Raw genomic sequence first — 19,694 nt, forward strand, 5'->3', positions numbered from 1 at the left:
TTTGACATTTTTTTTAATTTTTGCATTTTTTCTATTTTTTATGTTCTTGTTTACTGCTATTCAATCAGAGTTCCCTGTGATTATAGTAGTTCATTAGAGGTTTTTCTGAGGTGATGACCCGCGGATGATTTTGATCAGCCAGTTTATCAATCAACTTCCAAGAACAACAAAATGTTTTTATATAGTATTTTCGTAAAATATTAATGCGGGCCCGATTTTGAATAAATCAAACTTTCGTTTGAAGAAGGCAAGTGCTTAAATCCGAGAAATAAAAAAACCTAAGCACTCTAAAAGAAACTGAATGTTCAGCAACCGAAACGTGGCTGTAGAATGACCGACAGTGTACAACCTTATTAACCGAAAAGGTTTGTTGTATCCCAACGTTACCCCGTCCTCTGTTTTCCCTTGCCATGCCGTTTACAATTTATGTCAAGTCAAGAATACGTCGGCCATTATGCCACACGTTTCGATTACTGGGCTTGAGAACATATTCGGTGACGGGAGTCGTGTCTTAAAGTCTTTCATCTTCGCCCCCTCAATGTTACATATAGCAAACTGGCAAAATATGCCACAATTTACTTCCAAAGATGGTACCATTGGTTAGCATGCGGCGCAATGCAATGAAACTGCAGGTATTGCGAAATTAAGTTCAGTTAATATCCTGGCAATCGAATGTAATGTAAATGTTACTAAAGGAGTAATATCTTATTAGGGTTAGAGATAATTCACCCTTATACATATACACACGTACATACACATAGATACATAGATACATAGATATTAGATAGATAGATAGATAGATAGATAGATAGATAGATAGATAGATAGATAGATAGATAAATAGATAGATAGACAGACAGACAGACAGACAGACAGATAGATAGATAGACAGATAGATAGATAGATAGATAGATATTACATACATAGATTAGATAGATAGATAGATAGATAGATAGATAGATAGATAGATAGATAGATAGATAGATAGATAGATAGATAGATAGATAGTTACATACATACATACATACATACATACATACATACAGACAGACAGACAGACAGACAGACAGACAGACAGACAGACAGACACGCGTTTACTATCTTTTATCGTACGTCAAGTTGACAAAACAAACAGTGGTGCTTCTGGTCAACTATACGGCGAAATACAATGCGAGAACATCTCGTTTGAAAAGGACTGACAATATCATGGCAAAAGCTGACGATTACGTATTGACTTAATTAAAGCATATTAACGAAAATAAAACTTCATGGGTGGTTCATTAACATAATGCATTCTTTCCTATACAATCAAGCAACTGCCAATCGTAGGCGAACATACCTGTTATAAGCACTCCACTCACTTGGTAACTTGGTAAGTGCGGTAATACCTCCGAAGGCGTTAAAACTTTCGTGGTTCTGCTTTCTGTTCCATATTTTCCCAAAAATGCATCGTTGGTGTACTCTTCTCGTCACTGTCGGTTTGTTCATCGCCTGCCAGGCCGATGAGGTTGACAGGTGCGAGTTCTGCTCGGTAGATCTGATGAAAACTGACCGCGAGTATTTCCAGTGCTCCTGGAATCAGGTTGACTGCCTGTCCGGTTTGGCCGAAGCCGCTGCTAAGGTGAACTTCACCACGGTCCAGCCCCACAAAGTGGAGTACCACATGATGGCCACATCAGAGGACCAGGGTGAGCCGTGGAAGATGTACTCCATCATCTACGAATGCTGCGATGATGTACCCTGTGATCTTACACAACCCGCCGGTGACAAATTAGATCCTTCCGTTGCGGGGTGTATGAAGTGCACTAAAAATTTTATACCTGGAGGCTACTACTTTTGGCAGTGTGAATACTTAGGACAGGTTAGTACGTCAGTCGGGGAGCTCCCAGTAACTTACGTTGAATTCAATCCATGCTAACACTTATGTCATAAAATCTCTCATTTGAGACAAAATCCCCGATTTTTTTTTTCAATCTATGACGTCACCGTCAGATTGATCTGGTGGCATTAAACGTCACTGAGGCAGAGGGGGGGGGGAATTTTTTCTATGATTTCTATAATAAGCAAACACAGAGGAAGCGGGTGATTTTTACGATTTCAACATGAACTTGAACATTGTCGCTTCGAAGGTGTCGATTTCAGAAAAACCAACGCAAAAGTACTGCGCGGTTAATTCATGGCATTTTTGGAAAATGGATAAAGTTGCTAACTTATTGTCAGATACAACCTTTAAATTATGATTTATGATTTATGATTTAGTTAGTCGACCTTCGTAAATGTTTCTAATGATTGGAGACTTTTTCTCTAAAATATGGGCTGTACCAAATTTCGGCTCATGGAAGCACAATTGAATCGGTCTATTTTCTAATCATAGAAAACATCTTATTGACATTTTTCATCGTTTGTTAAAGTCAAACCTTCTATTCCAATTTTGTCAGCATACTTGACTTTGAAGTACCAAATATCGATTTGGTTCCTGCGAGGTAAACCAGGCCCTGGGTCTCTTAAGCTTTATCTGTCACCGAATTTTCCCATCGGTACTGTTTTCACCCGGCTGTACATATCGTGCAGTGCTGTACCCTACTCGTTCAGAAAAAGGTAAGTACGGAGTTCAGATAACAGAAAGTATACAGTACTTTGTCCTTGACGACTGATGACCATGTTTCTTCTTTCACCTTAACAGGAGGGTTGTCCGGTGGCGTTTGCCAGGCGAAGGGTCGACTCGGACTTCGCGCCTTGTCCGAATGAAATCGAGAAACAAGTCTCCCAGTATTGCCTCCTCGTGCCTGGAAAAAACGAGGGCGAATTACTTCCATTCTGCACCTACGGATCTGCCAAATAATCGGAAGCTCCTGCTGGTTTGACTGGACGGATCGCCGGATACACAATTCATTATGGCTATTTTTGGCAGGGTTAAACTTTTCACTTTTTAGGGGAAATGTATACACAAAACCGGATATGGTTTGTCATGTCTATTAAAATTTTTTTCTCCTTCTGCACGACAATGTATTGCAAAGACATCAATACGTTTAAAAACAGCAAAATTTGCCTTTAGGGCGCCAGGCTATTACTAATGCCTATTGAAATTGTTGCAATGTCCATACTCATGCGACGTGATTTCCAATTGGTTAGGGTTCAGTTGCTGTTGGCCTGTGTCGATGGTTGTTGTAATAGATTTACCGGTCTAAACTTCGAGTATGTACATTTCGAATCGTGGTTCAATATTTCAAGGTCACTTACACTCCAATGTGAACTCTCTAACCTTCTTTAATAATGTTCTACGAATAACCATATTTTACTCATGTAAATTCTCTGGCAACTTCTGTTTTTTTTCAATTTCTACTAAGAGCCCCCTTTTCTCGTCCCACTTTCTTGAGACCTGGTCTTAATGATGTACATTTTGGAGACACATTGCTCCAGTGATTTACAATCATCTCACACTTATGGCATAAAAGAATTATTTATGCCGAGAAAAATAAATAATAGGAAATCATAATTTCTCTGTGTTTGCTACAAGTTAACTATGATTACCACCAAGAGTACGAACTAGCTCTGAAAAAAGACAATTAAGAAAACGTTGTTATGACTGGATTAAAATACGACCGACAATGATAATTGAGAACTGTACAGTTACACCTTTCTGAAAAGCTCTGTAGCCCCTACTTACCGAGAAGTTTAATTTTAATCCGTCAATATATAGTCGCAAGAAATCCCTTTTACGTTCGTTCTACAAAGGGATGTCATTGCCTCTTAAATTTTAAGCGACTATATATTGTCGAAAGTTTCTCTGTCCATGGATAAAGGCACACGTTTGGATCTCAGAACCAAGAGTCTCTCTCTCTCTCTCTCTCTCTCTCTCTCTCTCTCTCTCTCCTCTCCTCTCTCTCTCTCTCTCTCTCCTTTCAGACTTTCAAACAGAACTTCAGAAGGGCGAAGGGGCCATACACTGATCGATATTCAAAGACGAACGCGACGCAAAACTAATTATAGACGAAACTCGTTCTGCTCGTTCTACAACGTATAATACCATAATCCTTTTTGTTGTTTTCACGATTTTATTGTCGTGCGACTATGTTATGATACTGTACAAAATACTGTTAATGAGTATCTTGTAAAAGCACGGTTGTATAATTGTTTTAGATATTACGCTTTCTATTAACATCATTGAATGTGAATTGTCTGTGTTTTAAATTTGCTGATGTTATTCTGTGTTTGTTTAATTTTCTCTTTTTATGATTCTTATTTGCGCAAAAACAAAGTAAAAAAGGATGTACCAACGACAAACACGTAGTCATATGTCAGTGACATATCTTTTAAAATATTTACGTGATATATTCATAGCACGGGTCGAGTGACGAGTTATGCTGTAACCATAAACCCTGGCTCTAAAGTTACCCCGGGCATTGGTTCATCAGGCATGAGTGACTCGCGGTCGTCCTCCGGCTTCGATGGTCTCTCTGCTGCCGTCGTTGTTTCAACGGCATCTACGCTCTCTTGTGGCGCCGATGGCTCGAGTTTAGGTTCCCAGTCCCGTTGGATACCACCAAGGGTCGATGCATCATTCATGCTTTTCGATTCCTTCTCTGGCACAAGGTAAAGCATAGACACATAGGGACCGGGCCCGTCCTGAACCAGGTTTTGCAGTTGATGTAAGAGGCGTGTCAGCGCCCTCGCCGGCCTTGTTCCTTTGATAGGATTTGTACCAGTACACTATTATTATGATTATTGCTGTGAATAGGAAAGAAGAAGAAAAGAAGAAGAAGAAAATCTAAAGTAAAAGATCAAATAAATATTGTCATGTTTGCGGAACCTGATCGGGACTGTACTCCTGTCGGTCATCAGAATAAATAAATAAATAAATAAATGAATGAATGAATGAATGAATGAATAAATAAATAAATAAATAAATAAATAAATAAATAAATAAATAAATAAATAAAAAAATAAATAAATGAATGAATGAATAAATAAATAAATAAATAAATAAATAAATAAATAAATAAATAAATAAATAAATAAATAAATAAATAAATATGCCTGCTGTATATATGACCATAACGCATATGACAACACAATATTACAGGGTAGGAGAAATGAGGTAAGTCTCCTCGGCTCCCCCTCTGTCTGTCTGTCTCTGTCTGTCTCTCTGTCTGTTTCTCTGTCTCTGTCTGTCTGTCTGTCTGTCTGTCTGTCTGTCTGTCTGTCTGTCTGTCTGTCTGTCTGTCTGTCTGTCTCTGTCTGTCTGTCTGTCTGTCTGTCTGTCTGTCTCTCTCTCTGTCTCTCTCTCTCTCTCTCTCTCTCTCTCTCTCTCTCTCTCTCTCTCTCTCTCTCTCTCTCTCTCTGAGAACACCTTTCACGTCTGCCGCAGCAAACTTGATAAATCTTACGATGACCAAGTGGTGATCTTGATGAAGTCTTATGATGTTTCGCTTTGTCAATGGAAAGACAATATTTATTCGACAGCAGTCTACGCAGGGCGTTACGGGGACGATTCTTGAGGCTGGTCCTCTCAGCCACTGAATATTTGTATGCGCATGATCAAGGGCTAGACATATTTCCTTCTTTGTAGACATTGTTTTGTTCTGCCATGTTGGTATTGTTCGAAAAGACAATAGAACGTTTGTTTCGAGTTTTGTTACACCCTCCTCAATGGATTAAGTGTGAGTCAACAACTGACGATAATATTCATAAAAAAAGGAATCACATTCATAGGTATCAACAACGGTTTCATCAACGGGACTTCCTCCGCTGTGAGTGCATCAGAGTTGGAATAGAATAGACAAGGTTTTATGGAACAAGTCATGTTGATGACACAGTCCCCACTTGTTAATGGGTGCTTTGATTACAGGTCCTCAGAGAGGATAGAGTCCTCTTCATTAGGTCTGTGATAAAAATACTTTTGAATAAATTCGCTTGATACATGTCTGAGTTGTAGTTCAGGACATGAAAAAATCGTAATAAAATGGCCACATGGTGGCCATAATGGATCGAATCACAAAACAAATCAATGTGCATATGTATGACATACGGTAGGTCAATGTCCTTGTACCAACTTTGATTAAAATTGGTTGAAATATGACTGAGTTATGGCTTTGTACATGAAAAAATCATAACAAAATGGCCGCACAGCAGCCATATTGGATCGTATCACAAAACAAATTAACATGCATATGTATGACATTGGTCAATCTCCTTGTACCAACTTTCAATAAATTTGCTTGATACATGTCTGAGTTATGTTCTGGACATGAAAAAACGTAATAAAATGGCCACACGGCGGCCATATTGGATCGTATCACAAAACAAGTCAATGTGCATGTGTATGACATAGGTTGACGTCCTTGTACCAACTTTGAATAAAATTGGTTGAGATATGCCTGAGTTATGGCTCTGTACATGAAAAAATCGTAACAAAATGGCCGCACGGCGGCCATATTGGATCGTATCACAAAAAAAATTGATGTGCATAGCTATGACATTGGTCAATGTCCTTGAACCAACTTTGAATAAAATCTGTAGAAACATGCCTGAGTTATGGCTCTCTACATGAAAAAATTGTAATAAAATGGCCGCCTGGCGGCCATATTGGATTGTATCACAAAACAAATTGATGTGCATATGTATGACATAGGTCAATGTCCTTGTACCAAGTTTGAATATAATCGGTTGAGATATGCCTGAGTTATGGCTCTGTACATGAAAAAATCGTAACAAAATGGCCGCACGGCGGCCATATTGGATCGTATCACAAAAAGAATTGACGTGCATATCTATGACATTGGTCAATGTCCTTGTACCAACTTTGAATAAAATCAGTTGAAACATGCCTGAATTATGGCTCTGTACATGAAAAAATCGTAATAAAATGGCCGCCTGGCAGCCATATTGGATCGTATCACAAAACAAATCGACGTGCATCTGTATGACATATGAAGTAATCCTTGTACCAAGTTTGAATGAAATCGCTTCGGGCATCTCTGAGATATCTGCGTGAACGGACGGACGGACGGACGGACGGACGCACGCACGCACGGACGCACGCACGGACACGACCAAACCTATAAGTCCCCTCGGACGGTGTCCGTGGGGACTAAAAAGGAGACAGTAATGAAATGTTCCAACAAAACAGATACAAGTAGAGAGTAGAGATGGAACCATTTAGACAGGAACAACGTACACTACAGTCCTAGTCAACCAGACTGAAAGACAGATATAGCCTTACTTATCAACGTACTATGTTACTTCTCATCTCATGTTTCTCTTCTACTCAGCTGAAAGAGTGTAAGGTTAAATTATAATTTCATATTATATATATGTGTATATATATACATATATTGTATATACACTGATATATATACTGATTATATATATATATATATATATATATATATATATATATATATATATATATATATATATATATATATATATATATATATGATTACTTTATCTATACTGAACTTCGAGAATTGATAATTGAATGATACACAACACCGAAATATGCTGTATGCGGTGGTCGTCACACCCCACGAGCGTACTGTGTACCCTCGAAAAACTCTCCACTTTTATTTACTCAATTCCCCCTTACAACGCAATGCCAAAAGGCAACGGACTTACAAGATCTATAAAATCTGCATTACAAGATTTAGAGAATATACACATAAAAAATACTTGTGTGGACATCGTGGAGTTTCGACACGAGACTGAAGACAAAAGACCTTGTGACACAAGCGTCAATCAGAGGAATTCCTCACATTCCTGGCCGCTGGGAGTGCAGGATCGACGGTGTGGGAAAAATCGATCCCATACTCTCAGAAATCGTCCCACACTCTGCAGTAAATATTACACGAGCTCTGATTGTCTGCTAAACAGTCTGTTTCGTCCACGCGCAAAATGTTATCGAATGGGACGACGACTAACACTCGGGCCGGCATTACAAAGTATCAGAGTATAGTGGCAGACGACAGAGTTGTCACGATTTGGGATAATTTTATGTGAATTTAACACATTTTGTGGTCATGTGAAAAAAAGAATCTCACACACCAAGGACCTGGGATCACATTTCTCACACTCGTTGGGGATATTTTGTCTCACACGAGCCGCAGGCGAGTGTGAGACAAGTGTGACAAATCTGATCCCAGGTTCTTGGGGGTGTGAGATTCTATTATTCTCTTATGTAACGAATAGATAGCAATTATATGCAAATCTTCGAAACGCATATAATTGTTCAGTACTTGAAGTAATGTAAAAACTATCTGCTGTTGATTGACCAATCAGAGTGCTCAATTCAGGGTGTTTTATTTACTCGTAAAGCCTTGGTCACCAAATTCCAGAAACGAATGACAGCGCCGTAGTAAAGTACTGTCCAATCAAAAGTGAACATGTCATATTCTGTAGACATCTGGTACGTTTTTCCCTAATATTCAAATTTGGTAACAAAGCGGAAACCAGCTGCAACACAAAATCTGCGGTGGTACAAACATAAACTAATGTGCCCTAGGGCATTTATAGGATGTTCCATTACATTGGAAGGCTATTTCACAAATAAAAGTTTTAATTCATATCCTAAACATGTTACATTGACAAAGGAGACGGTTGACGTAAACGCATTGAAAACGAAAATATATCAGTTAGGGGCGATAGTTTTTAAGTCGGATAAAACCCTCGTACTCGGGCTCTTCTGGTATATAAAGTCCAACCCTACGATAAAATGTCTCGGCCGCAGGCCGAGACATTTTATCCTATCCTTTTTATCATTTTTAACGCTTCGAGCACTGAACTATCCAATGGAGACATCTGTATACTTTATGATATATATATATATATATATATATATATATATATATATATATATATATATATATATATATATTCCGACACACTTTTGGAAGTTATGACGGGATTTTGATAAGATACCTCCATTATTTGGACTTGGGTGATATCGATCCTGCTAACCGCTGATGGCTTCATTGGAGTTAAAAACAAAAATAGTCACGTTTTTACTTCCTAACATCGGTGCTCATACGAGATGCTGATTAAAATTATTATACATTTGGTACATCGCTAGGAAAGTTAATTTTAATACTCTCAATACAAACGCGCTTTTAGGTAATGAACGTCTGTCATTGTGATAGAAGACCTGTTTTATAGAATCAAAACGGAAAGGACCTTTAGTAATACAACTTTCTGTTAATGATTGACAAATGAAAGCATTTATTTATTTATTTATTTATTTATTTATTTATTTATTTATTTGTTTATTTATTTATTTATTTGTTCATGCTCATTAAGAAAATACATTTGAGCAACAAGAAACAACAAAAGTGAAACGTTACTACGGTAGTACGCACGTCGAAACTGATGCACCGTGGACCAGTGGTCATGCAGGGTAACGAACTAACTATCAGAGAATGGTGAGTTCGAGACCCGGTTCAAGACCGGATAGGCCCAGAATAAATGGACTCACATGGTGAGTTCAAGACGGTGTTGTGCCCCTTAACAATGCACTTTATTCATCAGTGCTCTAATGGGGGTTAGTGCCGTACCTCATTCTGTAATTGGGCTAACGCTCGTTGGATGTTGGACTAATAAAAAATAAAAAATAAACTGAAAAACTCAGACTTTTGCTCAAACTTTTCATTAAGGAAACTCAAATCAAGGGGTATGGTGCAAAATTCACGATTACTGTAATTAAAGCCCCAATAGCTGCAAATGTTTGGCAAACCGATCTCAAAATATCCTTAGTTTTCCAAGAGTTTTCTTTGAATAAGACCCATTAGAGACTAAAAAAGTTTATAACGCAGCCATGACTGTCAAAAGTGGCATGTAAATTCAGAGGTTTTAACGTCATTTTAGATTTCCCGCCATTTTCAAAAACCAATCATATGACAGAGAAAATAAAGCTTAAAACAATAGAATGTTGACCATCGTGTGTTGTGTGTACAAGTAAATGGCATCATGATTGTTTCTGGTATGATCACGATGTGTATGTGCAGGAAATACTTTTTTGTATTTTCCTGTGGTGACGACACTTTATGGGTGCGGCACCTGTTTATTATTAAGCCTGTTATAACGTGTAGGCATGGTCCGAATCAGCGAGCAGTGATACTTACACGAACCAACTTTGGTTAAGAAATAAAATCATGAAAATAATGCATAAAATTAGCAATATTGGGGCTTGAAAGAAACAAATTAATCAATATTTCCCGACACTTAAAATTCTAAATGGCCGCCATCCCTCTGCTACTTGAGAAAAGTTGGATTTTCGATTTTCACAATAAGAAACAGTGGAAATTAAATTACTCAATGAGCAAGATCAGTCCCCATAAAACGGTATTACAGAAGTTTGAAGGTCCGAACGCAGAATTGTGTGTATGGGTATACAATACTTTTAGGAAGGTAAATTCAAATTTACAAATACTTAGCGGGTGCAAAATTTCACCGGGCGGTTATCGCTGACCATCACTTCATGGCCAGTGATACCTTTTAACACACATAGATGAGAATTCCAATGACAAAACAGGTAATTAAATACCCGTCTTCCCATTTTTGTCTTTCTAACCCGCAACTTTCAAAACATTCTCTAGTAAAAAATAAGTAAATTTTACGCTCAAATTGCTAACAAGTGTCGTTTATTTTTTCCCCTCTCTCTTGTTCAAGTTGTTCCCGTAGCTGTTTGTGAAGTAGATACTATTGACGCCATCATTCGCAATCTAAAATGTTTCTTGCGTTGGTGAGAATTTATTTTTGACATTATAATACACTTCATTTCACGTACCGGTTCCCGGATCGCGATTAAAATATCGTCAAGGCTTTCTGTATGTAGTATTTCGGGTCTAAGGTTTTCTATATGTAGTGTTTCGCGTTTGAATCTTAGATATGACTCATTTGAATTTACACTCGACATAACAACGACCTTGATCAGAGTCTCGCATTGACCTAAAACACAGGATAGCTTAGTCAATAATCAATTTTAGCTCCCATTGTTCAAGTTGAATCAGCACCGATAAGCTTATGGCTTGTCCATGAGCCTCTGAGTTTACTGTACTATATCAATTTTACTAGAGCGCCGCCTGTCAGTTCATTACCCTAATCATGGTCGATTTTGTCGTCATACAAATACGGGGCAAGTCAGCCAACCTCGACAGCTAGCTAGGTGCATGTTACGTTCATTTTGTTGTCGTTCTACACACACACGTTTTGTAGACGTAATTCCGTCAATGAAAAAAAACAGACTGGATTTATTAATTTGGGCATGCAACACTACCTAAATATCCATAGTATACCTTCCGTCCAGACACCTTTGCTCAGCTATGCAGACAACCTGACACACATTCGCGCAACTGACATGCCGTGAATCACAAGTAGCTCAACCCTTTCAAAAACCATGCGACAAAAGACTATTTCGTTGCTTACTAGAATAAAGGCGACCTTGATTCACAAAAAACGTTTTTATTTTACATTCTATCTGAACAGGAGGTATACCATTATAAGTTGAGGTATACCATTATAAGTTTAAAATTTTCTAGACAATTCACATTTTAATTTTTATAATCCTAGAAATATCAAAACCGTTCATCAAACCATCTTCGCTGGCCAACGGTGTTGCAAGGAATTTGATCAGTCCAGTGTAACCAGTTTAAAATTTTCATGCACTGTGCAGTTCAGATGAAAAAGTAAAATGAGAAATTAACATCGATCGTGTGTGAGAGCGACTGTATTTAGGGGCAGTTAGCGAAGTTGTGCGTGCAACAAACTGTTTGTAGCAAGCTATTTCTTGGAGGTCGATCATGCGATTTTCAGTGCAGTGGGCGAAGGGAGGGGGATTTTTCACGCATCAGCGGGCGAGAGACGGGCGGACAGACAGTTTATCCTGACTAGTGGGCGATGGTCCAGTCAAAATAGGTATAGACCCATCACATATTGCAACAGAATGTTTTTCTTGAAAATGCATTTTGAAGAGGTACCCAGAACAACATACTAAACGTTTACTCGAGTCTGCCTTGGGGAAATATGTCTAATTTGCATAAATCAAATATGGCTGCCAGCTATCTGACAAAATAACATTATTGGTCATACATCATATGTTAAACAAGCTAAAACAAGTGATTTTATAGTCTAACATTACTTATTTGTCACAGGGGATCATTTTGGAGATAAAATGTTTAGCATAGGAACTTTGATAAATTGCATATATCCAATAAGGCTGATTACATTCCCACAAAATAACATTTCGCCCTGAACATCAGGTCATAAACAAGCTATTTCTGTGATTTCTTAAGTCAAAGTAGGCCTACATTTCTTTGGCATGGACAAACGATTTTTGAGGTAAAATGTCTTACATAGACATTTTAATAATTTGCATAAATCCAATATGGCAGCCAAAATTCTACAAATGACATTTTCAGTCATACAATATGTATTTAAACAAGCTGTTACAGTGATTGTTAAGTTGAAATGAATTTCTTTGGCATAAAGGAACGCTTTTAAGGCTCACTGTTTTACAAAAGCACTATGATAATTTGCATAAATCCAACATGGCTGCCAAATTAACACCGCAATGCTTAATAGTTATTAGTGTGACAATATAGTATAGTTTTAGCACGAGGAATCTATCAAAAAAGAAACTGAAGTCTTTGGAAATTTATTTTTAAAAATATGGAAAATATGATATAAACCTATTTATGATAACGATCGATTTAACACTGAAAGTCTATTTTAATAGGTTTGTGGGGCATGTGTTAAAATACTTCATAAATATATTGTATTTTGTAAAGAATGCTTAGGCTGATTTTAGAGACTTTCATACATGACTTACAAACAGATTAAAGCAAGTTATATAATGATATGCTTTTACTCTTAAGATGTTAGAAAGTCAAGCGATTTTAATTATATCGTAATGTTTCTATATATGACACCTGTTAATCATTGTAAGTCGTATAAATTATTTATTATCTTTTTTAATATAACATTGGCTTCATTTGTGTGGTGCATTATTAGGGGACAAAGCCCTATGGGGCTTGTCCCCTATTGTATTTACTCAGGATCACTTCTTCTTCTTCTTCCGTAAATTCTTTGTAAAGCTAGATCTCCACAACCGTTGCGCACCGCCTTTTCAAACTTGCAGGGCTTATTAAGCACACTGAGTACTGGTGCACCTGACCCTTCATATTTTGATTGGTCACATGACCTGACTGTTATTAATTATTAAAAAAATTAATTACATCTAATTTGCATAAAATTGAAAAATGGAAAATCTGAATATGAAGATGTTACATACCAAATTTCAAGAATTTTCACCTTGCCGTTTATGAGAAGAAGATTTTTGAAGTATTATTTTTCTGATTTTTCAACAACCTTTGACGTCCCCTATACCTCTGCAGCTAAGCTATACCAATGGCTTATTCTGGCCTATGTAAGAGTCCTGCGGGGGCCGGGGGCTAGTGACTACTGAACAATGACCAACAGGGGATCAAACTGCAAATCAGAATTTTGAGGATGAACTTGACCTATGACCCTAGCATGTTTCTATACCTCATTGATAATGCACATATCTAATTCCGGCCTTCAAACTTGAGCTAGAGTTCTGATTTTTGGTACACAGGGACATGTATCAGTGTTAAGGTTTTTTAACAAAATTTCACGTGACCAGCTCATCCTATACCTCATTGATTATGCACATATCTAATTCTGGGCAAGCAAATAGAGCTGGAGGTCTGAATTTTGGTATATAGGGATAACTATTGAAAACAATTTTTTCACAAAATGTCACATGACCTCGATGACCCTTGAACTCAAATATACATATTTGTCCATTACTCAGTAACCACAAGTGCTATACCGTTCATTTTTTGTATGATGGGAGACCTTATGACGCAGCATCCTGTACCTCATTAATTATGCACATATCTAATTCTGGGCAAGCCAATAGAGCTAGAGGTCTAATTTTTGTTATATAGGGATAACTATGGGATACAATTTTTTTGACGAAATATCGCATGACCTCGATGACCTTTGACCTGAAATGTACATATTTGTCCATAACACAGTAACCACAAGTGCTACACACCCTTCATATTTGGTATGCTGGGAGACATTATGACGCAGCATCCTGTACCTCATTAATTATGCACATATCTAATTCTGGCAAGCCAATAGAGCTAGAGGTCTGATTTTGGTTATATATAGGGATAACTATGGGATACAATTTTTTTTGACGAAATATCACATGACCTCGATGACCTTTGACTCCAAATATACACATCTGTCCATAACTCAGTAACCACAAGTGCTACACCCTTCATATTTGGTATGATGGGAGACCTTATGGTACCACATGCCGTACCTCATTAAATATGAACTTATCTAATTTGGGCAAACCAACAGTGCTAGAGGTCTGATTTTGGTGTATAGGGACAACAATGGGATACAATTTTTTTGACGAAATATCACATGACCTCGATGACCTTTGACCTAAATATACATATCTGTCCATAACTCTGTAACCACAAGGGCTACACCTTTCATATTAGGTATGATGGCAGACCTTATAGTATCATATGCTGTACCTCATTAAATATGCACATATCTAATTATGGGCAAGCCACAGAGCTAGAGGTCTGATTTTTGGTATATAGGGACAACTATGGAAAACAATTTTTTAGACAAAATATCACGTGACCTCAATGACCTTTTTTCCTCAAATATACATATTTGTCCATAACTCAGTATCCAAGAGTCCTATACCCTTCATATTTGGTACGATTTTAGACCTTATGATGCAACATGCAGTACCTCATTAATTATGCACATATCTACTTTTGAGCTAGCCAATAAACCTAGTGTTCTGATTTTTGGTTGACAGATGTGACATAAGGAATGAAAGTTTTGTTGCAAAAAAGACGTGTAACTGTGATGACCTTTGCCCTCTCTGATGACATTTGCCTTCTTTTTCCCACTTAAGATTGCTTTGGCCCGGCATTGCTGCTTGCAGCTATATTTTGTGATTTGTATTGGTTTTTAATACCACACTGAGACAAAACATGTAATCTGTAATGCTTACTGTTAAGAGACGTGTATAGATGTTTACTGGTTATTTTGACAGAACCACCCCACTATGGATGAGTTTATCTTTAGTAGATCCCCTAGATGATAGGCAGGAAGGCATTACACACAATAGCAGAAATATAATAAACACAACAAAGCTGATGAAACAAAGAATAATATGACAAAAATTATAAAAATGCCACAAAGCACACAAATTAAAACAGCACTTTTGCAAAAGATGTCAGATTTAAAACAACTTTATCATCAATCAAATAAACATTTAAATCTGCATACTTAACAAAGGATTAATCATCCCAACATAACTTAACTTTTACAAACAAGAAAATCTGGAAAAACGACACTGCGATATATGATGACCCTTAAACTCGGCTGTAATTGCGTATGCTCATGTTGTTCGAAGTTAGGACATTCGTTGGCATTACGATTTCTTGTGATTGTCTATTTTTCTGATTCTTTTGTATGCAATAATTGGTTGTTTTGGAAACAGAATTTATAATTTTTTTTAAGTTCATACCAGTTTTCTGTCAGGAATTGTATGATTCTCTTTTCTCTGATTTATGGATTACATTAATATGAAAAATATACTCTCATCCTTTGTTTGGTTTCACTACTTTTTGTTCCACTTGTCTTCTTTCTTTACGTTCTTTTACACCGATGATGTTTTCTATTTCCTGTTTTTAGTATAGTCTACATCATGTCGCTTTCTGCGTAGAAATAGTCTTTGTTGTTGCTTTTTACTTTAATGTTTCATTTTTAATGAGAGCTTTGAATATTGCACTAGAACCGGAATGTATCAGGTGCTTTTGTGCGTTCCAGTGAGGAAAATCTTCTTTGTTATATCACTAACCTTTAAAGATAATTAGGTCTGAATATTAGATTTGTTTATCAGAGTTTCAAACAAAAATATGAAAATTGGATGGCTTTATTATGTTTATACATCATCTCAAAATCTCTGCCACAGCTATATTTGTTTTGCATGTTGCTGTATTATTCTCATTTCTATCTCATGAAATATAATATCCGATACTTCCAGTGAAGCTGGAGATCTCACACAGCACCCAATATTCTATTGTGAAATTGTGTATTTCGATTTTTATTCACTTAGTGCCATTTGCTGTTAACTTTGTGTACTGTGCACTTATTATCCAGTTTTCGCCATCAAATGTTTATCTTGTCCTATTAGATAGCATTTTCAATGCGTTGCGTTCTGCAGGCATCGTGTGATTCTTCTATTTTAAGGGAGGTTCACAAGGACCGGTTACATAGCTTGCAGATAGTTTTCTAAACTGTCTATTTTCTGTTGTATGTGAGGTTCATTTTGATTTTCAATATATAGAAGTGTCTTTTTTTCAAGATGTATCTGTTTCTAGTCTTTAAAAGTTCGATTATGTTTGAATGAATAAGCGTTTGAATAATTTAAGCCGTTTTTAAGCATGCTGTTTTCAATCTTTGTGACTTTATGTGGTGATAATGTTGCTATGAATCTGACATTGTCTGCAAAAGTGTTTTAATTTGTGTACATCGTGGCATTTTGTTGTTTTTGTCATACTGTTGTTTGTTTCTGTGTTTACACACAGACAAATAGTATAGGAAGACTGGTAACGCGGCATGCCTTTTGTTCCATGGTCATCTCGGTAGGCTATTGGCTTTTCATATTAAAACGAGCTTCAAAGGTATTAAACTTTTTGGAGGTTTTGTATGTGGTTGATAATTGCACGAGATTATGCGAAAACTACGACGAGATGGCGTCGTACTTCCAGTCGCGTTGCAACCATAGTTACTTTGTGAGCTCTCAGGCCAGAAACACTGCTTTACGCCAATCAAAACATAACACGCCAGCAGTTTCATAAACATGTCCTTCCTTGACGCACGTGTAAAAGAGGGTACGACTGACCGTAAACCATTGAGTAAAACCAGACAGTATCGATAAAAGACTTTCAAATTTGGTTCAAACACACTCATTATATATTCATAAAAATATGAGAGGAATTTTTAAAACGGTAAAACTCACTTTCTGAAGCTCAAAACACTCCCGTTTTCGCCATCACGTCAATTCCGCTCAGCACCACACGACAACAACAACACAAACTTTGCCGAACATACTTTAGCTTAACAGTCGGCGAAAATCCGAAAATTACCGAAGGATGCATGGTCGGCACTCTTCGAAAAAGAGAGGCGAGAGCAACCTGAGGCGAGGCAAACTTGGATGGGCTACGTAACCGCTTCACGCCTTAAACAATGCCCGTTGCGACTCTGTCCATGTTTCTCTGTGGTTTACATATGCTTTAATTTGTTTATTCTATTTTTACTGCTATGTATGATGACTTCTTGCCTATCATCTAGGGTGGTTCTAAAGATACACTCCTCCATAATTAGGGAGTTCAGTCTAAAATAAAAACTACACATTTTCGTACATGTATGGTTTGTCACTGTATAGCATTAAACACCAATACAAATTACAAATAATGCCTTACACAACCACATTAGGAAGGAGAATACATGATTTAGATGACTTACAATCATTATGAGTACTTCTCCATCATCAGTTGTCATATATAGAAAATCACAAAATAATAAAATGGCATATCTTTCTTATATCTTAATATTAAAAGCTATCAGTATGTTACTTCCTTTAATCTGTTTGTAAGTCATATGTGGAAGTGTCTAAAATCAGCCTAAACGCTGTTTACAAAATACAGTATCTATTTATGAAGTATTTTAACACATTCAGGTGCCGAACAAACCTTTTAAAATAGACTTTCAGTGTAAAATGGGTCGTTATTATAAATAAGGTTTATAGCATATTTTCCATATTTTTAAAAATAAATGTCCATGGATTCCAGTTCCTCTTTGATAGATTCCTAGTGCTTTAATATACCAGAACCTTATTCGTTTTAGAAGCTATTAAGCAATGAGGCATAAATTTGGCAGCCATGTTGGATTTATGCAGATTATCATAACACTTTATGTAAAACATTGAACATATAAAACTGTTTATGCCCAAGAAATATATTTCATCTTAAAAAATCACTGAAATAGCCTGTTTTAATATGTGGTGTATGACTTAAAATGTCATTTGTAGGAATGTAGCCGCCATATTGGATTTATGCAAATTATTAAAATGCCTATGTTAAACATAATATCTCCAAAATGATTCCCTGTGCCAAATAAGTAATGCTAGACTTTAAAATCACTGGAATAGCTTGTTTACCATGTGATATGTGGCCAATATTGATGTTTTGTCAGACAGCTGGCAGCCATATTTGATTTATGCAAATAAGACATATTTCCCCAAAGCAGATTCAAGTAAACTTTTAGTATGTTGATCTGGGCACCTCTCTCGAGTGCGTTCTGAATAAAAAAATTATGTTGCAATTTGTGGTGGGTTGGGTGCCAAAATGTTATAGATTGACTGGACGACGAGGAAATTTCACTTTAGTGCTACATGGGCGCACGGTCCCTTCACAGATCGGCGCCACCGTGGTGGTGAACTTTAAAGAGCTTTATGGACTCGTGGGGAGTATACATGAAGTTGCTGTTTGGGGGAGTTTTTCGAAGAGCAAGGGAAAAGCATGGGTATGTGGTTAAGAGAGAGCAGTCGGAACTTGTGTTTGGATGGGGCAGTTTGAGTTGTTGTTGTTCTGTATGTATGTGTGTGTCTATGTGTGTGTCTGTGTGTGTAACGGAAACGGGAAGCTTTCCAAGCGAGGAGTTGGGAGGGTGGAAAATTTTAATGAGCGGAAGTGCGGTCATTAAATTCCCCTTAAAAGTTAAATTTGTTAGAAATACGTTAAAATAGCATATTTGCATATAAAACACCCATTGTAACAATTTCACAAATAATCTGCTTGTTGGCACGGGTGTCTCTGCATAAGTTCAGTAACTACCAATGTATTGCTCTTATCAGCCCCGCAGTGTACAGAAATAGCATTACTTCGCTGTTCGAATTACATAGCTGTATTATGCACGTTATTAAAACAACAAAATGCGTCAATTCTCCTCTTGACAGCGCTTTCTAGATAGCATGTACTTCTTATCCACAAAACCTGCATACGTTGTCTTCCAAACATGTGTACCGAATATATGAGAAATCGAACGTGAACTGTTATGATGTTAGCTTAATTGCCTTATGGAATTCTCTCCGCATCAACCACAGGTTTTGATTAACGGTATGCAAGGCAGATGGCAAGGGCCGACCGATCTAAATGACCATACTAATTGAATGATAAAGTGTTAAGAATATACACCACCTGCTGTTTTGTTATACCAAATATCACCACAGTCAAAGCACCTTATTTACAGCAATATGACATGAATGTATTAAGTATCGCGATGCTACGTGAACAAATACACCATGATAATTCTTTATTTATGGTCATCCATGTAAGGTTGATAAGAGATCGCCGAAAACATACTTGTCGATGACAAGGATTGCATTTGTTACTAGGAGAATGTTCTAAGTAAGTCAGGTAATGATATTAACCCTTGTCAAGGTGACGGGAAATCAAGGAACACAATTGCCCCGAATTTTGCAAATTCCATTAAATAAACAATTAAAGAAGCGGGCGACAACGACTACAATACGGTTTATATATCAAGCATCTCACTTTACGCGGGGCAATCGATGT

At 37.1% G+C, this 19,694-nt stretch overlaps 1 protein-coding gene across 1 annotated transcript; it reads left to right on the plus strand.

The window, feature by feature from the left end:
- The first annotated feature begins 1,382 nt into the window (after positions 1-1,382).
- LOC139139629 (uncharacterized) lies at positions 1,383-3,240 on the plus strand. Its single transcript, XM_070708503.1, has 2 exons — positions 1,383-1,861; positions 2,684-3,240. The coding sequence occupies exons 1-2, from the start codon at positions 1,445-1,447 to the stop codon at positions 2,840-2,842; spliced, it is 576 nt and encodes a 191-aa protein (XP_070564604.1). The 5' UTR covers positions 1,383-1,444; the 3' UTR covers positions 2,843-3,240.
- Positions 3,241-19,694: the final 16,454 nt, after the last annotated feature.

Source organism: Ptychodera flava, chromosome 9 (genome assembly GCF_041260155.1).
Source record: "Ptychodera flava strain L36383 chromosome 9, AS_Pfla_20210202, whole genome shotgun sequence".
Lineage (NCBI taxonomy): Eukaryota > Metazoa > Hemichordata > Enteropneusta > Ptychoderidae > Ptychodera > Ptychodera flava.

Excerpts from the sequence above, each read along its gene's own strand:
- LOC139139629 (XM_070708503.1), top strand. The coding sequence starts at position 1,445 with ATGCATCGTTGGTGTACTCTTCTCGTCACTGTCGGTTTGTTCATCGCC. Across the intron at positions 1,862-2,683 it reads AGTGTGAATACTTAGGACAG|GAGGGTTGTCCGGTGGCGTT; the intron begins GTTAGTACGTCA and ends TCACCTTAACAG.